General features: G+C 43.4%; 1 protein-coding gene across 2 annotated transcripts in view; it reads left to right on the forward strand.

Annotated features, from left to right (window-relative positions):
* The window catches only part of TWSG1 (twisted gastrulation BMP signaling modulator 1), a 38,228-nt gene extending 20,294 nt beyond the window's left edge, over positions 1-17,934 (forward strand). For both annotated transcript variants that reach the window (XM_025204251.1, XM_006023665.3), the window contains 3 exons: positions 2,680-2,779; positions 7,098-7,364; positions 15,506-17,934. In XM_025204251.1, coding sequence (XP_025060036.1) covers positions 2,680-2,779; positions 7,098-7,364; positions 15,506-15,687 — 549 coding nt within the window. In that variant the 3' untranslated portion in view covers positions 15,688-17,934. The remainder of the gene's footprint in view (positions 1-2,679; positions 2,780-7,097; positions 7,365-15,505) is intronic.
* Positions 17,935-20,107: the final 2,173 nt, after the last annotated feature.

Genomic DNA, 20,107 nt, shown 5'->3' on the forward strand with positions numbered 1-20,107 from the left:
CTACCCTGGGGGTCTTTAAGAAGCGGCTTGATGCCTACATGGCTGGGGTCACTTGAGCCCAGTTTTCCTCCTGCCCAGGCAGGGGGTCGGGCTTGAAGATCTATGAAGTCCCTTCCAAGCCTACTTCTATGATACTATGATTCTATGATATCCAAGTGTTCTTGACTATTGATGTTGTTTCTGTTTATGTTTCAGTTAAATCATAATGACCTGTTGATGATGGCAAATAATTTCCCTTTCCCTCTTTAGATGACAGTGGGCACGTCTACACATTCATTAATGTGCCTTTGCTACTGCACATGGAGTTTAGTACCCCTGGGCATTTTTAGACGTGTGAGAGACTTGGCGCCGGGTGCTTTTGAAAGCACCTGGCCCTGTCTCGCATGCATTTGTATAAATGGCAAAATGCACATCAGCACTGAGAAAATGGCACTGGCGCATTTTTGAACTATAACACCACAAAGGTGTTTCAGTTCAAAGGTGCATAACTGCCATTTTCCCAGCTCTGACACGCATTTCACCATTTATACAAATGTGTGCAACTCAACGCCTGGTGCATCAGCTTGTGCATAGAGCAGACTTGATTAATCCACTCTGCTTCAACGTGCCAGAGATCCAGCACATTGTAGCACAAAAAGGTATGTATATAGGTACACATAAAAGTACCTATAGGTACATATAGGTCTGTAAAAAAGTATGTAAAAGATACATCTAATATGAGATACTAGATAAAGGTGAAGTAGCTGCGCTAATGCACAGTGGCAAAGGCAAATGGTTTTTTTTTATACTTAATGCACAGTAGACTAATTAGTGCATTAACATCGTTTTTGCCATGATGTGCTAATGCACAATAGAACAGTCCACTGCGCATTAAGGTGTTTTGTGCAGGCATCCTCAGTAAGAATTATCCCATAAGTGTATCAAAGGTCTGATTATCAATGATTTTGCTCTCTTTCTCTAACCATTGATTTTTGTCACTGTGACAGAGCAGCTTTAGTGCTCCGTCACTTTAAGGCTGGGGCAGCCAGCAGCCAGGTGTCTGATGAGAGCAGCCATTTTGGAGAGCTATGATATAAGAGCAGAGCAGTTTGTGTTCAGGAGGGCTGGGAGCAACATCACCTAGTGGAGCTTCTGCTCTAGGAATATCTCAGAGGTGAAGGTGAGGCTATGGGGAAGGAGGCGGCCTCGTTGGTCCTGGACATGACCTGAAATTGTACCCTGCTAGGATAGGGAGGCCTGGTGGTCCTGCCTGTGGTGGGACAGGGCCACTTAAATGCCAGGTTTGAGGACCATCCCAGCGTAAGGCAGGTCGGGGTGCCTAAACCCCTGCCCCCACCTTTGGGTGGGCTTTGGAGGCAGTTCAGGACCAGGCATGCAGAGAAACTGCAACTGAGCCCTGTGGGGTGGTAGACCCTGGAGGTGGGCCAGGCGCAGCAGGAGAGTGCTACCTGAGCCTGCAGAGGTATTCTACCTCGAGCTCTGAGTAAGAGGGCAGGGTGGGCCAGGCACAGCAAGCTTAGTGCCACCTGAGCATACAGCGGTGGTTGACCCCAAGCTCAAATGGTAGGGCAGAGTAGCGAGGCCCTGAGTTTGGGGCAATGTTGTGAGAGGTAGTTGAGTTGTGGGGCGCAGTGGTGGGGCCCCAAGGTAGAGGAGGCAGTTGACAAGGTCTGGTGGGTGCCTCTTGACTAGAGGCCAGGTGCAAGACCACATATATGAAGGCCCGGCATGTGCCCCAGTTTGGAGGCTGGGTGCTAGGCCAGATATGGAAGGCCCGGTGTGTGTACCAGTAGAGAGGCCAGGTGCTAGGCCTGAAAACATCTGCGAGGGCGCTGGGACCTTGAGATCTGGTGGGGAGTGAGAGTCCCACGTGAGACTCCAGCGCTCGGGTCCCAGTGCTACCTAGCTGTAGGAAATATCTGCGAAGCATGGGATACGTGTAGAGGTGGTTGGAGCATGTACATTTGGCCCTTGACATCAGGGTGGATTGAAGAACAGCCTCCCACCTATTAACATCAAGGCATGGCAGGAAAAAGAGGCAGCCAGTTGGCCCAAGGACAAAGGAGTGGGCTGGTCTACTGACTGGGCCGCAAGTTCGCTCCTTTTACCTTTAGTGACTGTGACAAGAATGCAAAATGAGAGAGATTCTTAAAGTTAAATAGTATGATGGGAATTTAAACATTTAGTGAGATATTTCAGATACAAATTACTGCGTAAGAGGCATTTGTCTTTGTCCAAATATCTTGGGTTCAAGTGACTTCACCATTATGGTTCTATCAGAATTCACAAATAGGTCATCTGCAGGCTACTTTTAATTCTAGGCGGTATGTGCATATTTATAAAGCTAACTATATGTTCTCTGTTTTTTGAGACAGAAATTAAACCTTAGCAGCCAAACACCTGTGAATGCTTTGTCTGTATGCAAAATGATTTAGTTTATTCTGCAGTGTTATTAAGTTCAAGCATTCATGGGGAAAATGGTCCTTTCCCTCATTTTGTTTTTAATACTCAATAACTTGATATTGCAGGCACTAATTAAAAATAAGTTTCTCAGAGATGCCTAAACTATTAAATCTTATCCTTTGTAAAAGAACAAAATAACTCTTGCTAGGGAAAGAACTGCTATGATGTGGTGTTCTGTATCTCTGAAAGCTCTGACGTAATGTGCTGTGTTTCTAGGAGTTGTGTCAGTGCCGACCTGGTGAAGGAAACTGTTCCTGTTGTAAGGAGTGCATGCTCTGTCTAGGCACGCTGTGGGATGAGTGCTGTGACTGTGTCGGTAAGTTTCATATTTATTGCCCCTGCTATTGATCATTGCCAGATCCATATTTAGGTAATAAGATCTTCAGAGTACAGCTTGAACTATTTGAATAAAGTAACAGCACACTGGGTGTTGAATTATAAACAAATGTCAGGTCATTTTGGTTGGTGGAATTGTTGACTTGACTTGATTTTTGTCAGTGTCACGCTAACTGATTTACTAATTCTGATTTAAATCATTTCATCTTGTTAAAGCAGGCGAGCTCAACCTTTTTTGCCTGGTAGGCCGGATGGGCAATGCCCAGTCTGACCATGGTCCAATCTGACCAGTGATCCTGATCCAGTACCTGGGACAGATGCAGTAGGACTCTGTTCAGCCACATGGAGAAGGCTAGAGGGGCAGCCTGACCCTGATCCAGCTGTGTGTGGGAAGGGGCTCAGCCTGGCCCGAACCGAGGCCCACAGTACATGACTTGGCCTTCATCCAGCTGCACAGTGTGAGGGGGCATGACCTGGCCCCATGGGGACAAGATGGCATGGGCCAGCCCTGATGCAGCATTCAGGAGAAGGGGCAGGACTTAGCCCCTTGGGGAAAAGGTGGCATGGCAAAACCCTAAGCCAGCCATGCAGAAATAAGGAGGTAAGCAGCTCAGGTCCAATCTGGCTGTGTGGGGGAGGGAACATGGCCCTGCTCTAACCCACCATACTGGATTTGGAAATTTGGCAGCAGGGAGGGGTGCCAGTATTAATTGCCACTACTCTCCTGCTTCCAGATTTCCTGGTGTGTGGAGACTTGTGGACCAGAGATTGAGCATCCCTTTTTTCTTGATACAGCAACTCCTTCACCAGATGTAATGACTGAATGCTGTGATGGTCTTCACATAGTGAAGTGCAATTAACTTATAATGCAGTTGCAATGTAGGGTCTGCTCTTGCGTTTACCGTTATGAGCAGAGGACAGCACTCTTGGATCAAGTCTGTACAAGAAATGTACCTGTCAGTGGTGTGAACTCATCTGTTTCTGGATAGTAGGAAAGATGACTGCTTCAACTATGAGCAGTACTAGTAACAAGAAAGTCAGGATGTTTGTGAGCAAGTGCTGCCCTTGCTTAGGAATGCCATCTTCTTGTTCAGCCACTTGCTAATGGATCTCTTCAATAAAACTCACTGCTAGAAAGGTGAGCAACACGTTTCCCTCCGGAGGTCCTCTTCACTTCTGTGAAAGGGGCCAGTTTCTGTTGTTCTATATGCCCCAGACTCACTATTTCATAAAAGACTTATGTATGGTGGGCATGGGGGCATAAATGTCCAAGAAGGAAAATGTCCATTTGGCATTTGTGCAAGTACTTGGATTTTATGAATCCTCCAAGTGCTGCTGAACAGGGATGATTCCTGCCTTCCCAAGGGCATAGACTGTTTCTAACCCTGGAGGCTGCATGAAATTGAGACTAAAAGTTGTGTTGCTATAAATGTTGCTATAATGACCAACCTGGTGCTCATTTCTTTTCTTTTTTTCATTCCTGTTGTGCTTTTGCCTTTATTTTTGGTAGGCTTTTTAGTGTGTAAATATTAAAATTTTAATTGGGGTTATGTTTCATTTGTGTAACCTAAGAATAGGAATGTGTACTGCTTTGTCATGATCATGAAAATCTGTTCCCCTGGGGAAGTAGGATACTTCCTTGTGTTAACATTTTTTGCCTCCTTCAGAATGGAAGTTTTATCATATGCTTAAAAGCAAAAGAATCCTAACTTTTACGGCTGTGATGAAGAGCTTCCAAACAAGAGTCAGGTTTGAACAGGTCTCAGCCCTGCCATTGCTTCATGTAATACTACCCTATAGCACAGGAGTGGGCAATTATTTTGGCTGGAGGGCCGCTTACCAAGTTTTGGCAAGCTGTCAGGGGCCGCATGGGTAGCCCTGTCCCTTAACAGATGCCCTACCCCTTGGTTGCCATCTTGTGGCTGGACATCCTACCCCCTAAGCCTTGACCTTTGCCACCAGAAGTCCCTCCCCTTGTCCCCGGAAGTACTCCTTTCAGCAAGAGGTTTTGCCATCTCAGAACTGGAAAAATACTAAATTATATTCTAAAAAGCGAACATCTACAACCTTCATTAATTTGATTTCAAAAAATATTTTTGTCCTGATTGACATGTGTTTGTGTAGTGTACATAGAGCTGCACAACAGCTTAACATGAAGTCTTACTTTTGTATACTGTGGGGAGGGTGGGGGGCATGAGGAGGTGGGTATAGGTTTGTGGGGGGCTGTGGGCGTGTGGGGGAGGGTATAGTTGTGTCTATGGTGGGGTGGACAGGTGTGGGTGTGGGGTGAGGGACCATGTGGGTGTGTATGTGGATATGTGGTGTATCGGTGGATATGGGGTTTGTGGTGGGGAGTGGCTGAGGCATGTGTGGAGGTGGGGGTCTGCATGCATGGCAGTGTGATGGGGGGTGTGGGTATATGTGTATGGCTTGTGTGTGTGGGACTTGCCATATGAACAGACACACAACACACACCCCTCCCACTCCTGGCCCCAGGGTACTGGCATGGGCCTCATGCTCCCTCAGTCCAGTGATGCAGCCAGGAGCAGCATGGTGCTGGAGCAATCTGTGGGTAGCAAATCAGGGAAATGGCTGGGAGTGCGGTAGGACTGGGCTGCCAGGTCCTGCTGCCAGCTCCCCCTGACTTGCCATATGAACAGACACACAACACACACCCCTCCCACTCCTGGCCCCAGGGTACTGGCATGGGCCTCATGCTCCCTCAGTCCAGTGATGCAGCCAGGAGCAGCATGGTGCTGGAGCAATCTGTGGGTAGCAAATCAGGGAAATGGCTGGGAGTGCGGTAGGACTGGGCTGCCAGGTCCTGCTGCCAGCTCCCCCTGGGGCCAGATAGAATGGCCTGACGGGCTGGATTCAGCCCATGGGCCATATTTTGCCCACCCCTGCTGTAACACCTGCAGGGTGGAATTAACACTGACTGCTGTGGACCAGCAGCTGACCAGGGATTGAGAACCCCTGGAAAAAGATATCTGAGGATCCAATCACACTTGAAACAGCCAGGAGAGACTTTGGGGGTGGACAGAAAAGTAGAAGGACTTTGGGTTTTTCACCTGACCTGAGATTTGTATATTAACTCATAATGTGTCTTCTGAGCATGTGGAGTTTAAAAATGTTTTAAAGCCCTATATATGCATGAGGGGGTGGTTAGAATTAAGGGTGCAGGGCAGCTGATAAGTGGGCTGTTGAGACTAGAAATGGGGAGAGTAAGATAATGAGAACAGAGTGTAAGGAAAGATAGGAGTGGATGAGGGGGAAGAAAGTAAATAGGAAGCCTACTGGAAGGCATCTAGAACACAGTGATTTATGATCTGTGTCAAGAGGTATGAAAGTAGAATGAAAGCAAAAGAAAACTGCATAAAAAGTTGCCATAAGTACTATAACACCACATCTTTATTGCCTTCCATCCACTTGCAAAAGGGCTACATTTAAGCAGTTGGTGTTTATTCATCCTAGTTTTTAGGTCACTATTGCAAAAGGTCACTACCAGGAACGCCAAATTTAAATTTAGGTGTGAGAACTAGTGTGCAAGGGAATGCATGTTTTATGAGCTCCAACGTTTCTGGTCTGCTGAGAAGGCTCAGTCAGTCCAGATGTTCTCATACACATGGATGACTGGAATAGTCCATCTTTTTATTTAAATTTGTTTTATTGAAACTGCATTTGGAGGATGGCTGCTGAATGAATGTGAACATTTGTTTTAAATATATATGATAGTGCTACCAACAGCTTCCACAGCTACTAATCCTGGAAAAAGAAGCAACAGTGTAATAAAATAGAATGGAATTAAGAATTTTAATGACAAACTAAATTGAAAGCGGGGTGAAATCATGACAGGACCTTCTTACATGTTCCTGTATTAGACTGACATACACAGACCTTGCACTCATCAAATAATAAATCAGCAATTACTTGATATCAGCTTTTGAGGTTGGCTTGGGTTTCAGGCCCCTCCCCTCCCCTTCTCTTCTCCAGGTGCCCCAAAACAATAGAAAGAGATTTCAAACAGGCTGTCCAGACATGGACTCCTTTTGTAGACATTTTACTTCTTTCAGGTTTACCATTTACTAATGGTATTGTATTAATATCTCTGTGAAGCTTTTGTGCCTAGGAGAGTTTTTAGACCTCTTTTAAATAAACTTTTAGATGGTCTTTTCTTCTTACAGGCACTTCTCTTCTAATTTAATTTCCCAGATGTTGCTTTTGCTCAGTCAGGGGAGAGCTAATGGTATAGGAGGGCTTTTCCTTAATTCTGTGTTATCTGTTTCTCTCTCCTACAGGTATGTGCAATCCTCGCAATTACAGTGACACACCTCCGACTTCCAAGAGCACTGTGGAAGAGTTGCATGAACCAATACCTTCCCTCTTCCGGGCACTCACAGAAGGGGACACACAGCTGAACTGGAATATTGTTTCCTTCCCTGTAGCAGAAGAACTGTCACATCATGAGAATCTAGTTTCATTTTTAGAAACAGTGAGCCAGCCGCAGCACCAGAATGTGTCTGTTCCAAATAACAATGTCCATGCACCATACTCCAGTGACAAAGGTAATAGACTATTTGAAGGCTAAATTCTCAGTCAAGAGCAAAATAACTTTCTAACCAGGTTCAAGTGTGCTAGGTAAAACAAAAGTTCTGCTGTAAAGAGTTTGGTCTAATTCTGAACAGGTTATAAAGGAAGGTCCAACTTCAAATTGGTTGTAATGCCACTGTAGAGACTGGAGGAGGACAGGGTTATTGGAAAGGCCAGTTGTAGGAAGTAATGACACATATGACATCTTGTCAACATGAAATTCCATCTCCCAAACAAGGGGTTTAGTTTACAGTGTTCCATATGGGCTTATGTAAATAAAAATCTTGGAAGTCAAAGCAATGCTTCTGATTCGGAACCTAAAAATGACACTAGAACCAGGAACTAAACTTAATCCACCCAAGAGCTAGGCCATCAAGACAGAGTTAGCTGTTTTGTTTGAAAAAAGAAAAAACAGGAGGCTGAGGGGAGCAATACCAATTGCTAGGGGTGTACAAAGCAAGCCCTATTCAACTTGGATTGGGGCCAAATCGGGGACAATGATTCAATTCGGCTGAATCCAAATCTAAAGATTCGATGCTGATTTGGAGAATCAGTGATTTGGACATAGACACAGCTTTAAAGCTCTTTCTATGTACCTTGAGGTAGCAGGCGCAAGCTTGTGATCGCTGCGGTGCATGGAGTGTCCCACAGAAGTGCAGGGGAGGCCCTTCACGTGTTCAGCAGCAAACCCGAAAGTGGACAGGAAGTACTTCTGGTCCTCTGCTAGGGAGTGCGCTGGGGGCCCCCCTGCACCTCCCCGGCTCAGCGATCAGCCGCAGGGGTACCCCTGCCGTCTCCAGGCCCAGGAGGCACCAGGCCCAGGAGCCAGGCGGAGACGGGGGTGTGGGGAACAGCACGCCACCCAGAGGACCCGGAAGTGGACTGGAAGTGCTTCTGGTCCACTTCCAGGTTTGCTACTGAGTGCACTGGGGAGCCCCCTGTGTTCCTGTCAAACTTGAAGCAACTTCTTAAAATGTTCCTCCCTTTCATAAAATTTCTCCTCAAGTCTGGTGCCTTTCCTCTTATTTATTTATTTTTTTAATTGTTAGCCATATTTGGAATCAGCATTGGCCTATTGCTTGTTTGTTTAAACATTGGTAGCTTTCCTTTCTGCTCTTGTTCTGGCCTTCTAGCTAATGAATGGGATCCTAATTGATAGACGCATTGTTTTCCGTACTAGCTCAAATCTCTGACCTAGTTAGGTTTCTAAGCAAGACTGCTTTTAATTAAATGGAACTCAAACAGAGAGACTTTTATAATTTCCTTTGGTTAAGGCACATTAGGAAAATAAATTAATTCCAGATCCAGGAAACCACATGGTCAGAAAATATCTAGTTCATATCTGTTTGACATTATTAAAATACTTGCTCTCTGTTATTGGAATAATGCAAATAACTATGTTAAATGGTAAGCCACAGCCATGTGTGTTGAACAGTGCATGCAGTACAAGTGAATTATGCCTGCAAGAGTTATGGTTATAACTATCCTGAATCTATCCCAGATAGCTATGTTATGCAACCTGAGTATCCTAATCTAATAATGAATTTTCACCATTACTGTGAGTTTGAAATACAGCTCAAGGAAGTGAAAGAGATAACATTAATAAATGGAAATAAGAATGTAAAACATCACCAACCTTGTTTTAATGAAATGTCCCGATCCTGGCACCTACTTACTACACCTTGTTTCATGAAACTGAGCGTTTGATAAGGGTGTGCACACATGACACAATTAGTACAGAGTAATTTACTCTGGATTTTATTCAATATTAGAGTGGACACAATTTCTTGCAAGAGGTGATATTACAGGACCTTGCCACTAGATGGCAAGGGACCTGATCTACATTGGACAAATGGCTACCTGAGAATGAAGCAGGAGCAGAAACATGTCACTTACACTGGGTGATTTACCACAGATTTTTTTGCAGGATAACTTTACCCTGGAAAAGAGAATTATGCTGTATTAAAGGTATTCATTGTGTGCTCACTCTATTTTTAGTCTTTAGTAAACATATAGTGTCTGCACTCCAGGTAAAAGGTAGGTTAGATTTTAAAAATCTTGTATGCTAAAAAGGAATTCCTAAACTGGCAACTGAGTGAAACTCAAATAGGTACTGAGTGTGTCTGTTACCAGACTATAGTAGGCACTTAGCACAGAGATAAAAGTTAATTCTTTCTATAAATTAGAGTTAGGCAGAATTAATCATTGGAAAGATTGAATTCAGATCTTCAGTGAATATAGATCCCAAATTGCATTCAGCTTCATGTACATTGAGAAGAAACAGAAATCACTGGACAGCAGGACTGCTTATATGGATGGGCATGTGGGTAATGCGATCACAGGATATAACTGTTTTGCATTCAGGCTTCTCTACAGCTTATGTATACGAACTGTTGTGCCCATACCCTCAAAACCGGAGAAGTTAGACAGGGCATAGGCTAACCCTGAGCAGCATGAATTGATCAGTCATATTATGGTAGTACCTGAGGACCATGTAAGAATGGCATCCCATTGTACTAGGCACTGTACAAGCACAGATCAGTGGTAAGTGGAATAGGGAAAAAGTGTGAGCTCAAGCAGAGTGAACTGAGGGCTGGTGGCAGCTGTATTAATTCCATGACTTTTGGGGGCATCAGGTTTACTTTGAATTGAATTAGCAGAACAGAAGAAGTGCAAGGGGGATGGGGTGGGTTGGGATTTACAGAGTAATAGGCAAATGTAGAACAAAGCTGAGATGATGAAGACTGCTCCAAACCCCCTCACAAACAGCAAATCAGCACATAATAGAGGAAGTCCATTCTAGGAGGGTCTCTGGAAATTCAAAGAGCTGTTTTGGCTTGCTCTGTTCCCACCAGCTGGAGTTTGTCTGCCTCCTTTCTATTGTTGTTTCAATCTTGAACAAAAAGGCTGTATCAGCAGTGAGCATGGTTTAGCAAAGGCAGTGCCTTTCATACCAGTGTACCTATGCCCATTCATAGAGAGTACTGCTCTAAATCACTGGGAGCTGGAACACTGTTTGGTGCAAAGTATTCTGTTCTAGTCTTGGCAGAGCATGAGTTATTGCACCTCACAATTGCTTGTTACCATCTCTCTGATTTCCTTCCTCCTCCCCTCTACCCCCTTCAAACCCAGAGTTGACATATGAGATGTTGCTTTGGAACTGTTCAAATCTGGCTTTCCACCATTAAATTGTGTTGCAAAAGTTGATTTCCAGTTCTTTGCAATCTAATCTTTGCTTTCCCCTCACATTTTTATCTTACTCTTCTAGCTGGCAACTTCAGAACCCTGAACTTCTTGTAGCTTGTTACCTTTTTAGAATTATCCCAATTGTCACAGATGACAGAATCTTGGCAATGAAGGAAAAGGTAGTAAATAACATTTTGACAACTGATGGAACAAAATCCATGCTACAGTCAAGGTTGTCTTGATGTGACTCCAACTCTTAATTGACTTTTAGCTCCCTTTTTCTGTAGCTTCAACTAGGTAAGAACTTTTTTAGCAATGTAGTATAGCTGACTTGCTGAGTGCAATAGTATGTTATTATAAAGGTCTCTCTCCTTCACTTTTAATAGCCATGCAATGTCATCCTAGTTTGGAACTATTTGTAAAGCACTTTGAGTTTTACTGATGAAAAGTACTATACAAGAGCTAGGTGTTAGTTATTTGTTTGTAATCACAGTCTATTTTGTAATCTTTTTTTTTTTTCCACTCACATTTGTTTCTCTTCATTTAATGGGCAAAAATGTTATGGAAATTCTAAAGTTTTGGCTTTAGAAGTTAAGAAAAATATTGCAAATCAGAAGTATGATTGTGCTCCATACTTGCGTAGTACATCAGCCTGAGCCACACAGATCACCTGAAAACCAACTGTCTGTCTGCACACAGACATTGCAATTCATCCGATGAGCTCTCTAACTGTTGCACTAGCACTTGTGATTCTTCAAAACTCTAGATTTATGCCCTGACTGGAGCAAATGGCTGGGATCAGTTGGGTCTGGGCACTACCTTAGGTTTTTATGCAAAAATGTAATAGCCTGTGTCAGCTTTAAGATTTCCCTCTCCTTCCGGGTTATGCATCTTTGACATTTTGTAGTCCACTAACTCATAACTTAGATCCGTAACTCTAGCCTACACCTTTATCACACATGCTACATTTGAAGGCAGTCTGCATAAGCATGTGGATTTTGGAGCCCTTAAAGTGATCTTTTAAAGTGTGAGGGTTTCTCAGTATTATTGGAAGCTGAGCTGGTGCTCTAATGTTGTATGAAATTAATCCTCAGCATGCACTTTACTGTGTGAATCCCCGGCACAGAATAGAGCTGAAAGGATGGAGGGAAGAAAAAGGTACTATGCATCTATCTTCAGTGGCTGGGTCTCAAAGGTGGCTAGTCCACAACATCTCCTTGAGCACAGTCCAGTGAGAAGGATGCAGCCTGATACAATAGGCCTGAGATGTTGAAACTTCTCCATTATTTTTAAAGGGTGTCCTGATCCCCGGACACAAAGATAGTGCTTGAGCTCCTCATGCTGGTCGCAGCACTGTATACTTCATCTCAGTTCCCCAGCTGAGGAATAGGACTTCACCTCCTAGCTCCAAGGAGAGGAGAGACAAGTATATCTTATCAGATACAAAGGAGAGTAGAGAGAAGACATGACCCCAAATTCTAGCACATGGGGAGGGAGAAAATAAGTCTCCAACATCACCAAAGAGGAAAAGGCCCCCAGGTCCTGAGTCACACCTTGAAAGTTGCAGTCAGGCAACCCATTTCCTTGACCTAAGCACTACCTCTTGTCTTTATTTCTTCCTGTAATCCTTGCCTCTGTGCCCCCTCCTCTCCTAGCAAGTGTTCACTTGTGAGATTTTAATCTCTCTACAACAAATGGAGTGAACATTTTATTTGGTAGCTGATGTTTATGGTTTACGTTTCCCTAAACTACCTCTCAGTAGATTTTTACAAACTGCTTTTCAAATGGTACCCAGGGGTTGGATTCAAACTGATATTTGTCCAGGTGTAGGTCAGACTAAAGGACCACAACACATCCTCTTGTGCCACCCAGTTTATGGGAATATTGTTTTGCACACTTAACAATGCTAACATTGTGTGGCACCTTTTAAAGGATCTTGTCATGGCACCCTAGGTGAGAATTTGTGCACTAGATTGAGTGTGTACATAGTCATAGTCTATGAAAAAAACATGCTCTGTTGATTACTTTTACTTAACCTACTTGTATTTGACTTCTCTATAGGACAGCCAGAAGCCCTGCTCTTATTGTTAGATCACGTAAATTTTCCTTAACACCCAGCACAAGGAAAACTAGAAGAGTGAGTTTGTTGTTAAGAGACACTAAGAATAGCTGGGATCAAAAAGTCTTCAGGTCCTGTCATAGGCATCTAGGAAAGGAGGATTGGAGTTTGGGGCGAAGTGGTGGCTGAGGAAGGGGATTGTTGGAGTGAGCGTGGGGTTTCAGAGAAAGCAATCTAACAATGCTTTCTGAGCAGGGACAGGGACATCCTCCCCACTGGGATTCCAGATGGACCCAGGGGAGGCGCACCCAGGCCTAGGGTCAGTGAGGACCTAATCAGGGAACTTCTGGAGGGACTAGACATGTTCAAATCAGCAGGTCCTGACAATCTGCACCCCAGAGTGCTTAGGGATTTGGCAGAGGTCATTGCAGGACCCCTGGCACAGCTTTACAAGCACGTGTGGTGCTCTGGTGAGGTGCCAGAGGACTAGAAAAGGGCCAGTGTGGTCCCCATTTTCAAAAAAGGGAGAAAAGAGGACCCAAGAAACTATAGGCCCATTAGTCTTACCTCAGTCCTGAGGAAGCTCATTGAGAAAATTATCCAGGAGCACATCTGCGAGGGGCAAGCAGGGGAGATGGTGCTTAGGGGCAATCAACATGGGTTAATTAGAGGCAGGTCCTGTCAGACCAACCTGGTTGCCTTCTATGACCAGGTCACAAAAGCCTTGGACGCAGGTGTTGCAGTGGACGTAGTCTTTTTGGACTTTAGGAAAGCCTTTGACACTTTCTTTCACCCCATCCTCATTAAAGAATTAGGTGACTGTGGTGTCGACGCCTACACAGTCAGATGGGTCACAAATTGGCTGGAGGGCCGCACCCAGAGAGTGGTGGTAGACAGATCATTTTCGACCTGGAAGGATGTGGGCAGTGGGGTTCCCTAGGGCTCGGTCCTAGTTCAACTGTTCAACATCTTCATCGGCAACTTGGATGAGGGGGTGAAAAAAACCTTGTTCAAGTTCGCAGATGACACTAAGATGTGGGGAGAAGTGAGCACGCTAGAAGAGAGGGACAGGCTACAACTAGATTTGGACAGGTTACAGAGGTGGGCAGATGAGAATAGGATGGGTTTCAATACGGACAAGTGCAAGGTACTGCAGCTGGGAAGGAAGAACCAGCAGCATACCTACAAGCTGGGGACCTCCCTTCTCATCAGCACAGAGGCAGAAAAGGATCTTGGTGTCATTATTGATTCCAAAATGAACATGGGCTGCCAATGTGGGGACGTGGTCAGGAAGGCTAACTGCACCTCATCATGCATCCACAGATGCATCACAACCAGGTCCAAGGAGGTGATCCTCCCCCTTTACGTGACATTGGTCAGGCTGCAGTTGGAGTACTGCATCCAGGTCTGGGCACCACACTTCAGGAGGGATGTGGATAGCATCGAGAGGGTCCAGAGGAGAGCCACTCACATGATCAGGGGGCAGGAGGGCAAACCCTACAAAGAGAGGCTATGGGACCTGAACCTGTTTAGCCTCCATGAAAGAAGGCTGAGAGGGGATCTGGTGGCCCCCTGTAAACTTGCCAAGGGGGACCAGCAGGCAGTGGGAGAGTGTCTGTTCCCCCGAGCACTACCGCGGTAACAAGGAACAATGGCCGTAAGTTGACTGAGAGTAGGTTCAGGCTAGATATCAGGAGGCACTACTTCACAGTCAGGGTGGCTAGGAGCTGGAACCAACTTCAAAAGGAAGTGGTGCTTGCCCCTACCCTGGGGGTCTTCAAAAGGAGGCTAGATAGATACCTTGCTGGGGTCATTTGACCCCAGCCTCCCTTTCTGCCCATGGCGGGGGTTCGGACTTAATGATCTGCTTAGGTCCCTTTCTACCCTACCAACTATAAAACTATGAAACTATAAATGTTTCAATAAAAAGCCACAAGAATAATGATGTGATAGAGATTAGAGAAACAAGGGATCTAACAATGCATATTGTTCTATGCATGTCTCCAGTAGTTTACTGATTCTTTGAACTGAAACCTTGGTCTATGCATCCTGTTTAGTTCATAAATTACCTGCTTGTAGTGGTCCAAGTTTACAGCACACTTGACACTGTTTTTACATTATAAGATCATGAAGTTTGTAAGCTAAGTACTCAACTTGGGAAAGGTCAAAAGTTTATTCTTACCTCTGCCCCCTTAGTAAAGAGATCTTACTGCATTGTGTTGGCTTAAGTACTTGAAAGTTTCTTGGGATGGGGGGTGTTGTTTGCTTTTTATGTTTTACAAATATTGAAAGCTGGAGGCCAGGACTCATTGTATAGCCCTGCCTCATTTTTCTCTGTGTTTTGCAAGGTACCCCTTTTAAGGCTGTGAAAAAAGGGGTTCTTCTACGTGAGAAATAGAATGCGATTCTAAAAACAAAGACCACTGGAACTGCTGTTTGTCCCACGGTCTTCATAAATGAATCACTCCAGCCGGGGCAACTGCCCTGAGTGCCGAAGTGAAGGAATGCCAACACGTGGTGCCCAGCTGGGGCGGGGCGTAAGACAGAGACACGAGTGGCTCGTTGTGGGGTGGGCATGGGGATGGGGATGGGGAAGGGCAGCTCCTGCTGCTGCATTCACTCCCAGCATGGGGGAGGGACACGTGTGTGCCCCCCGGATCTGTGTGTGCGGTGAGGGGAGGCTGCCACTGTAGGTTTTCCCTGGATGCCAAGCTTCTTTGTCATGGTGCTGACAGGCCTAATATTCTCACCTCTTCCCTTTCCAGAATCACCGCTTCTGTTGTCTTTGTCTCCTATGGCAGGTAATTTGAATGACTCTAATCTTTGATAGCTACGTAACTAAAGTGCTGTCTTTTTTTCCCTTTTGTTTAGAACACATGTGCACTGTGGTCTATTTTGATGACTGCATGTCAATACATCAGTGCAAGATCTCTTGCGAGTCCATGGGAGCATCCAAATACCGCTGGTTTCACAATGCCTGCTGTGAGTGTATTGGGCCAGAATGTATAGACTATGGCAGTAAAACTGTAAAATGTATGAACTGCATGTTTTGAAGCAGAGAAGTTGTATAATAGTAGTCTGGAGGCCAAAGTAATCTTTCTTAATTAAAGAGAAGAGGATTTCAAGTATTTAATGGGTGGGATAGGTACTGGTTGCTACTAGATATCAGATTTGAGAAAAGATGTAAAAAAATTTGAAACAACTTCAGAATTTGAAACACACCATTTTTATTTGCTTTTTAACTCGTGTAAACAATGCTGATTAGCAAATGTTTCATTTGTTAAGTTTATTCTTAGTTGAAGAACACAGCCATGCTCATGCTTACTATCCTGGTTGTTTTGTTTTGCTTTGATTTGAATGTATCATCTATATTGGTTTTCACAGTATAACATTGTAGTTAGTAAATTAGAATAGTGAAACCTCAAGGAAATAGCAACCAGATTCCCATCATTTAAGTTCCATCAATGCTCAAACGCATAATGCTTGTACGTTTGTTTTTATTACTCTCCACAATAAGGCTGATGTGGTTTATGGTCATGTACCAGCGGCTGAGACTCCTGTCGTGAAAAGAATGTTTTAAAAAATGAAAGCGAGAAATTGGGATAATTCTTTTTCTTTGGCTTTTAAACATTAGATTTAACAGATAATACGGAAGCTTCTTAGGAGGCCTCCCACCATAATATGCGATACCAGCCCTCCTAGTGTCATCTGCCTCCATTCTTGTAATTAGGCAAGTGATTACCTTGTATAAAGGAATGGTGTTCTCCTAGGTTCTCTCTTATGAACCAAAACAAATCTGTTAAGTTTAGTTGCATCCATTTCCTAATGCACCCCTTTTTTTCTGGGTTATTTTTTATCCCTGGAATCTCAGTGCAGTGCTGGAAATGGAAGACTGCAATGAACTGAAAGATGGTTTAAAAATAGGAATGAAATTGCAGATCCTTGAAAGCTCAGTGGATTTATTGGTTGACAGTTGACATTACTGCACCTGGTAATACTATGTGCAGCATTTTTTTTCTACAGGTTTGTTTGGTTTTGTTTTGATTTATTCTTATGAGTAGAAATGTCATGATGGGGCAAGAAGTATCCTTGAAAATAAATGAGGATGCTCTGACTGCAGAACATTTTGTCCACTTCTGTGAGTCATATTTTAATATGTGGAAGAGTTGAGTACAAGGTAGTTACTATGGTACAAATATTTTTTTTAGTGATAAAGAATAAAATCAGAGTAGATAGTGATTCACTAGAAACTCAAAATGATGTTAATAATCCTGACTTTTTAAGGTTGCTAATATGAATAGTCAAATCCATAACTATGTGTGTTTCCCCAACTCAGTTTAATCTTTATAGGTAAAGTGCCTTCTACTTGCACATTCCTATGTCATGTACTGATAAGAGCAGTTATTTTGAACTTGCATTTTATTTGAAAAGTTTACTTGGGAGTCTTTAGTTCTCAATATTAAGCTCAAGATGAAGCAAAAAATGACTGCTCTTGCGGAGGAAAGTTACTCTCTTTCAGCTCTTTTCTAGATATGCAGAACTGTATGAAAGTTGATGGTTTGCTTAGAAAATTTTAAACTGGAGGATAATAAAGTAGAGAGAATTTTAAAAGAGTATTTTTATAGTTCTGTTTTTCTTCCTGGGAATAGCAACAATAAGATTAAAATGAAGGAACTTTCCCTTCAGTTGCCCTATATTTTGACAGTTTATAACTTGCATTTTTTATATGTGAACTTATTACAGTGATTGAGGAGAGAGGATGCACTTGTCTAATACTATGACTTTTTGTCTTTTGCTTGAAGAGTATATGTTGCCTCTGATCAAGATACAAAACATTCTAGTGTCCTTGCAAAAAAGTGAAAGTTTTGAGTTGTTAGACTATTTGTAATGTTAATCAATATGTTTCAGCATCTTAAGACAAATTCAGAATGATTTTCTGTTTAGAAGCCTGTTGCCATGGATTTATGACATTACTATCACTTACATGGTTATGATTTACTGTAAAATCCAGTGGGAGGGTTGGCTGGGTTGTCTGGAGGAAGGGTTGAAATGAATTTTGTTTAAAATTAACAAACATCCAGAAAAAGCCATGGAAAAAACACAAACATTATGCAAAATACCCTGAAAGCTTTACTGAGTGAGGACAACACACTTTAAATAGGATTTGCTTTATTTTTGTAATTCATGATGCTCTCTGGAGAGTCTATGCTGTAAATTGTATATGATCTACAGCAGTATCCAGTGTATTTTCTTATATTATACTTGTTTACAAAATTATTTTAATAAAGAGACTTTACTGAGTTGTTTGATTTCTTTATCGCTGCTTGCCTCTCCTTAAGCTCTCTATGAGCACTATAAACCTTTTTATCAGGTTTAGAAACCAGAACTTAGTTTTTATACTAATAATTATATTTTTCTTAAATTGTGATTGACAGGCCTTTTTAGTAGTCAGAGAACCCTAATGTTATAAGTTTGCTTTTAATTTAATATTTTTGTTGTACATAAAATGTAAAATCTAGAGAAGGTAATTTGTTTGCTCTGAAATGTTCTTAGCAATGAAAATCTCATAATATGGTACTACTGTGCATTTTGTCAAGGCCATCTGAGAGTGGGAAGATCATAATTTATTTGGGGGACATTTACTTCACTAGGCCCTTGATTTAAGCATGAGATTAAGTGCCTTGCTAAAATTCTAAACTTAACTATATGCTTGAACACTTTGCTGAATTAGGGCCTTACCTAGTTGAAGCACCTGGGTAATATATATTATTAAATACTCACTATAATATTGTAAGTAATTTTAAAAACTCAATAAACATGCCTTAGTGTAATAACCAATTATATAAATTCCAAATTTTTCAATTAGGATTGTGCTTAGCTAGATGTCATTTATGTGACATTTTAAATACAGAAATATATAAAACATTTTTTTTCAATGGGATTATGGTACTAACATCTATAGAAATGATTCAGATACATAAACCCTGGTCTACTAATAAAAAGTTAGTGTAGCATGACATGCTATGTGAATATAAAACTAAGGCTTGTAATACAACAGACTAAACCCAGTGATACTGTTTTTTAATCCATCAGGTCAGGCTATCAGCTGAAGCATACTGGTTTTTGTCACTGGCTGCACTTGAAATTATGCCAACATAGCCCATATTTGGTCCACCAGTATCTCCAGCTGGTTTGTATATCAATTCTGGGTACCCATTCAACACTGCAGTGCACATATCAGAACTAATCAGTCCTTTTCCTCTCATTCTTATCAAGTTTTATTAAACTTTGCCAGGTTATAAAATGTCCTGCCCCCCACTACAGAAAGGATGTGAACAAATTAGAGAGAGTCCAGCAGAGAGCAAGAAAAATGGTTTGGGGGCTGGGGCACATGACTTCCGAGGAGAGGCTGAGAGAACCAGGCTTATTTACTTTGGAGAAGAGAAGACTGAGAGGGGATTTAATAGTTGTCTTCAACTACCTGAAGGGAGGTTTGAAAAGGGATAGAGGTAGGCTATCCTCATTTGTGGTAGATGACAGAAGGAGGAGCAATGGTCTCAAGTTGCAGCAAAGGAAGTTTAGGTTAGATATTAGGAAGAATTTTCTCACTAGGAGGGTACTAAAACACTGGAACAGGTTACCCAGAGAGGTGGTGAAAGCTCCATCCTTGGAGGTTTTCAAGACCTGGCTAGACAAAGCTTTGGCTGGAATGATCTAGTTGTGGGTGGTCCTGTTTGAGCAGGAGGTTGGACTAGATGACCTCCCGAGGTCCCTTCCAACCCTCATTTTCTAAGACTCTGATCCATTTGTGCATTTTCCAGGAAGTGACCCATTGTTCCAAGTAGTAGTGTTCATGTGCTGCTATAGCCACGATGGGCCACAAAATGTGTGAGAAGCAAGGGGTTTTCTGGTGATAACTTTTATTTGAGCCATGTGTACAGTTGGGAGAGATGGGCAAGTTTTTTGAGCACAACGTACCTTTACACAGATCTGGGAAAGAAGCAGGTACAGTCTAAGTTTTGGCCTATTCTAAGGTACATTTGGGACAGACCCAGAGGGGACAGAGTTTCAGGAGTTGCTCCCCCCTGCAGGAGCAGCAGTTGGGGACTCAAGTCCCAAAAACAGGTAGGAATTTCCCACCCTGCCCTCTGTGCTGAGCAGCACATCCCCTCCCTTGCCAGCTTCTGGCACTGTCTCCAGCTGCCCTGTGAGTTGAGGGAGCTCCAGAGTCTCTCCTGCCCCACTCTAGCAGGGCTCTGCAGGGACCCAGGCTCAGCCAGAGATAGCAGCAGTGGATGGGATCTTCCTCCCTGTTGGGTCCCCCTAGGCATAGGCGACATGCAGGAGAGGCATTGGGGGGAGGAGGGGAGTACATGCTCCCCTGAGATTGGTCACTGCTGAAGCAGCCGCAGCTGGCTTCAGCAGGCAGTCCCCCCTCACCGCCCGCCACTCCCACCCTTCCAACACTGCCAC

The sequence above is a fragment of the Alligator sinensis genome, unplaced genomic scaffold (genome assembly GCF_000455745.1).
Source record: "Alligator sinensis unplaced genomic scaffold, ASM45574v1 scaffold597_1, whole genome shotgun sequence".
In the NCBI taxonomy this organism is placed as follows: domain Eukaryota; kingdom Metazoa; phylum Chordata; order Crocodylia; family Alligatoridae; genus Alligator; species Alligator sinensis.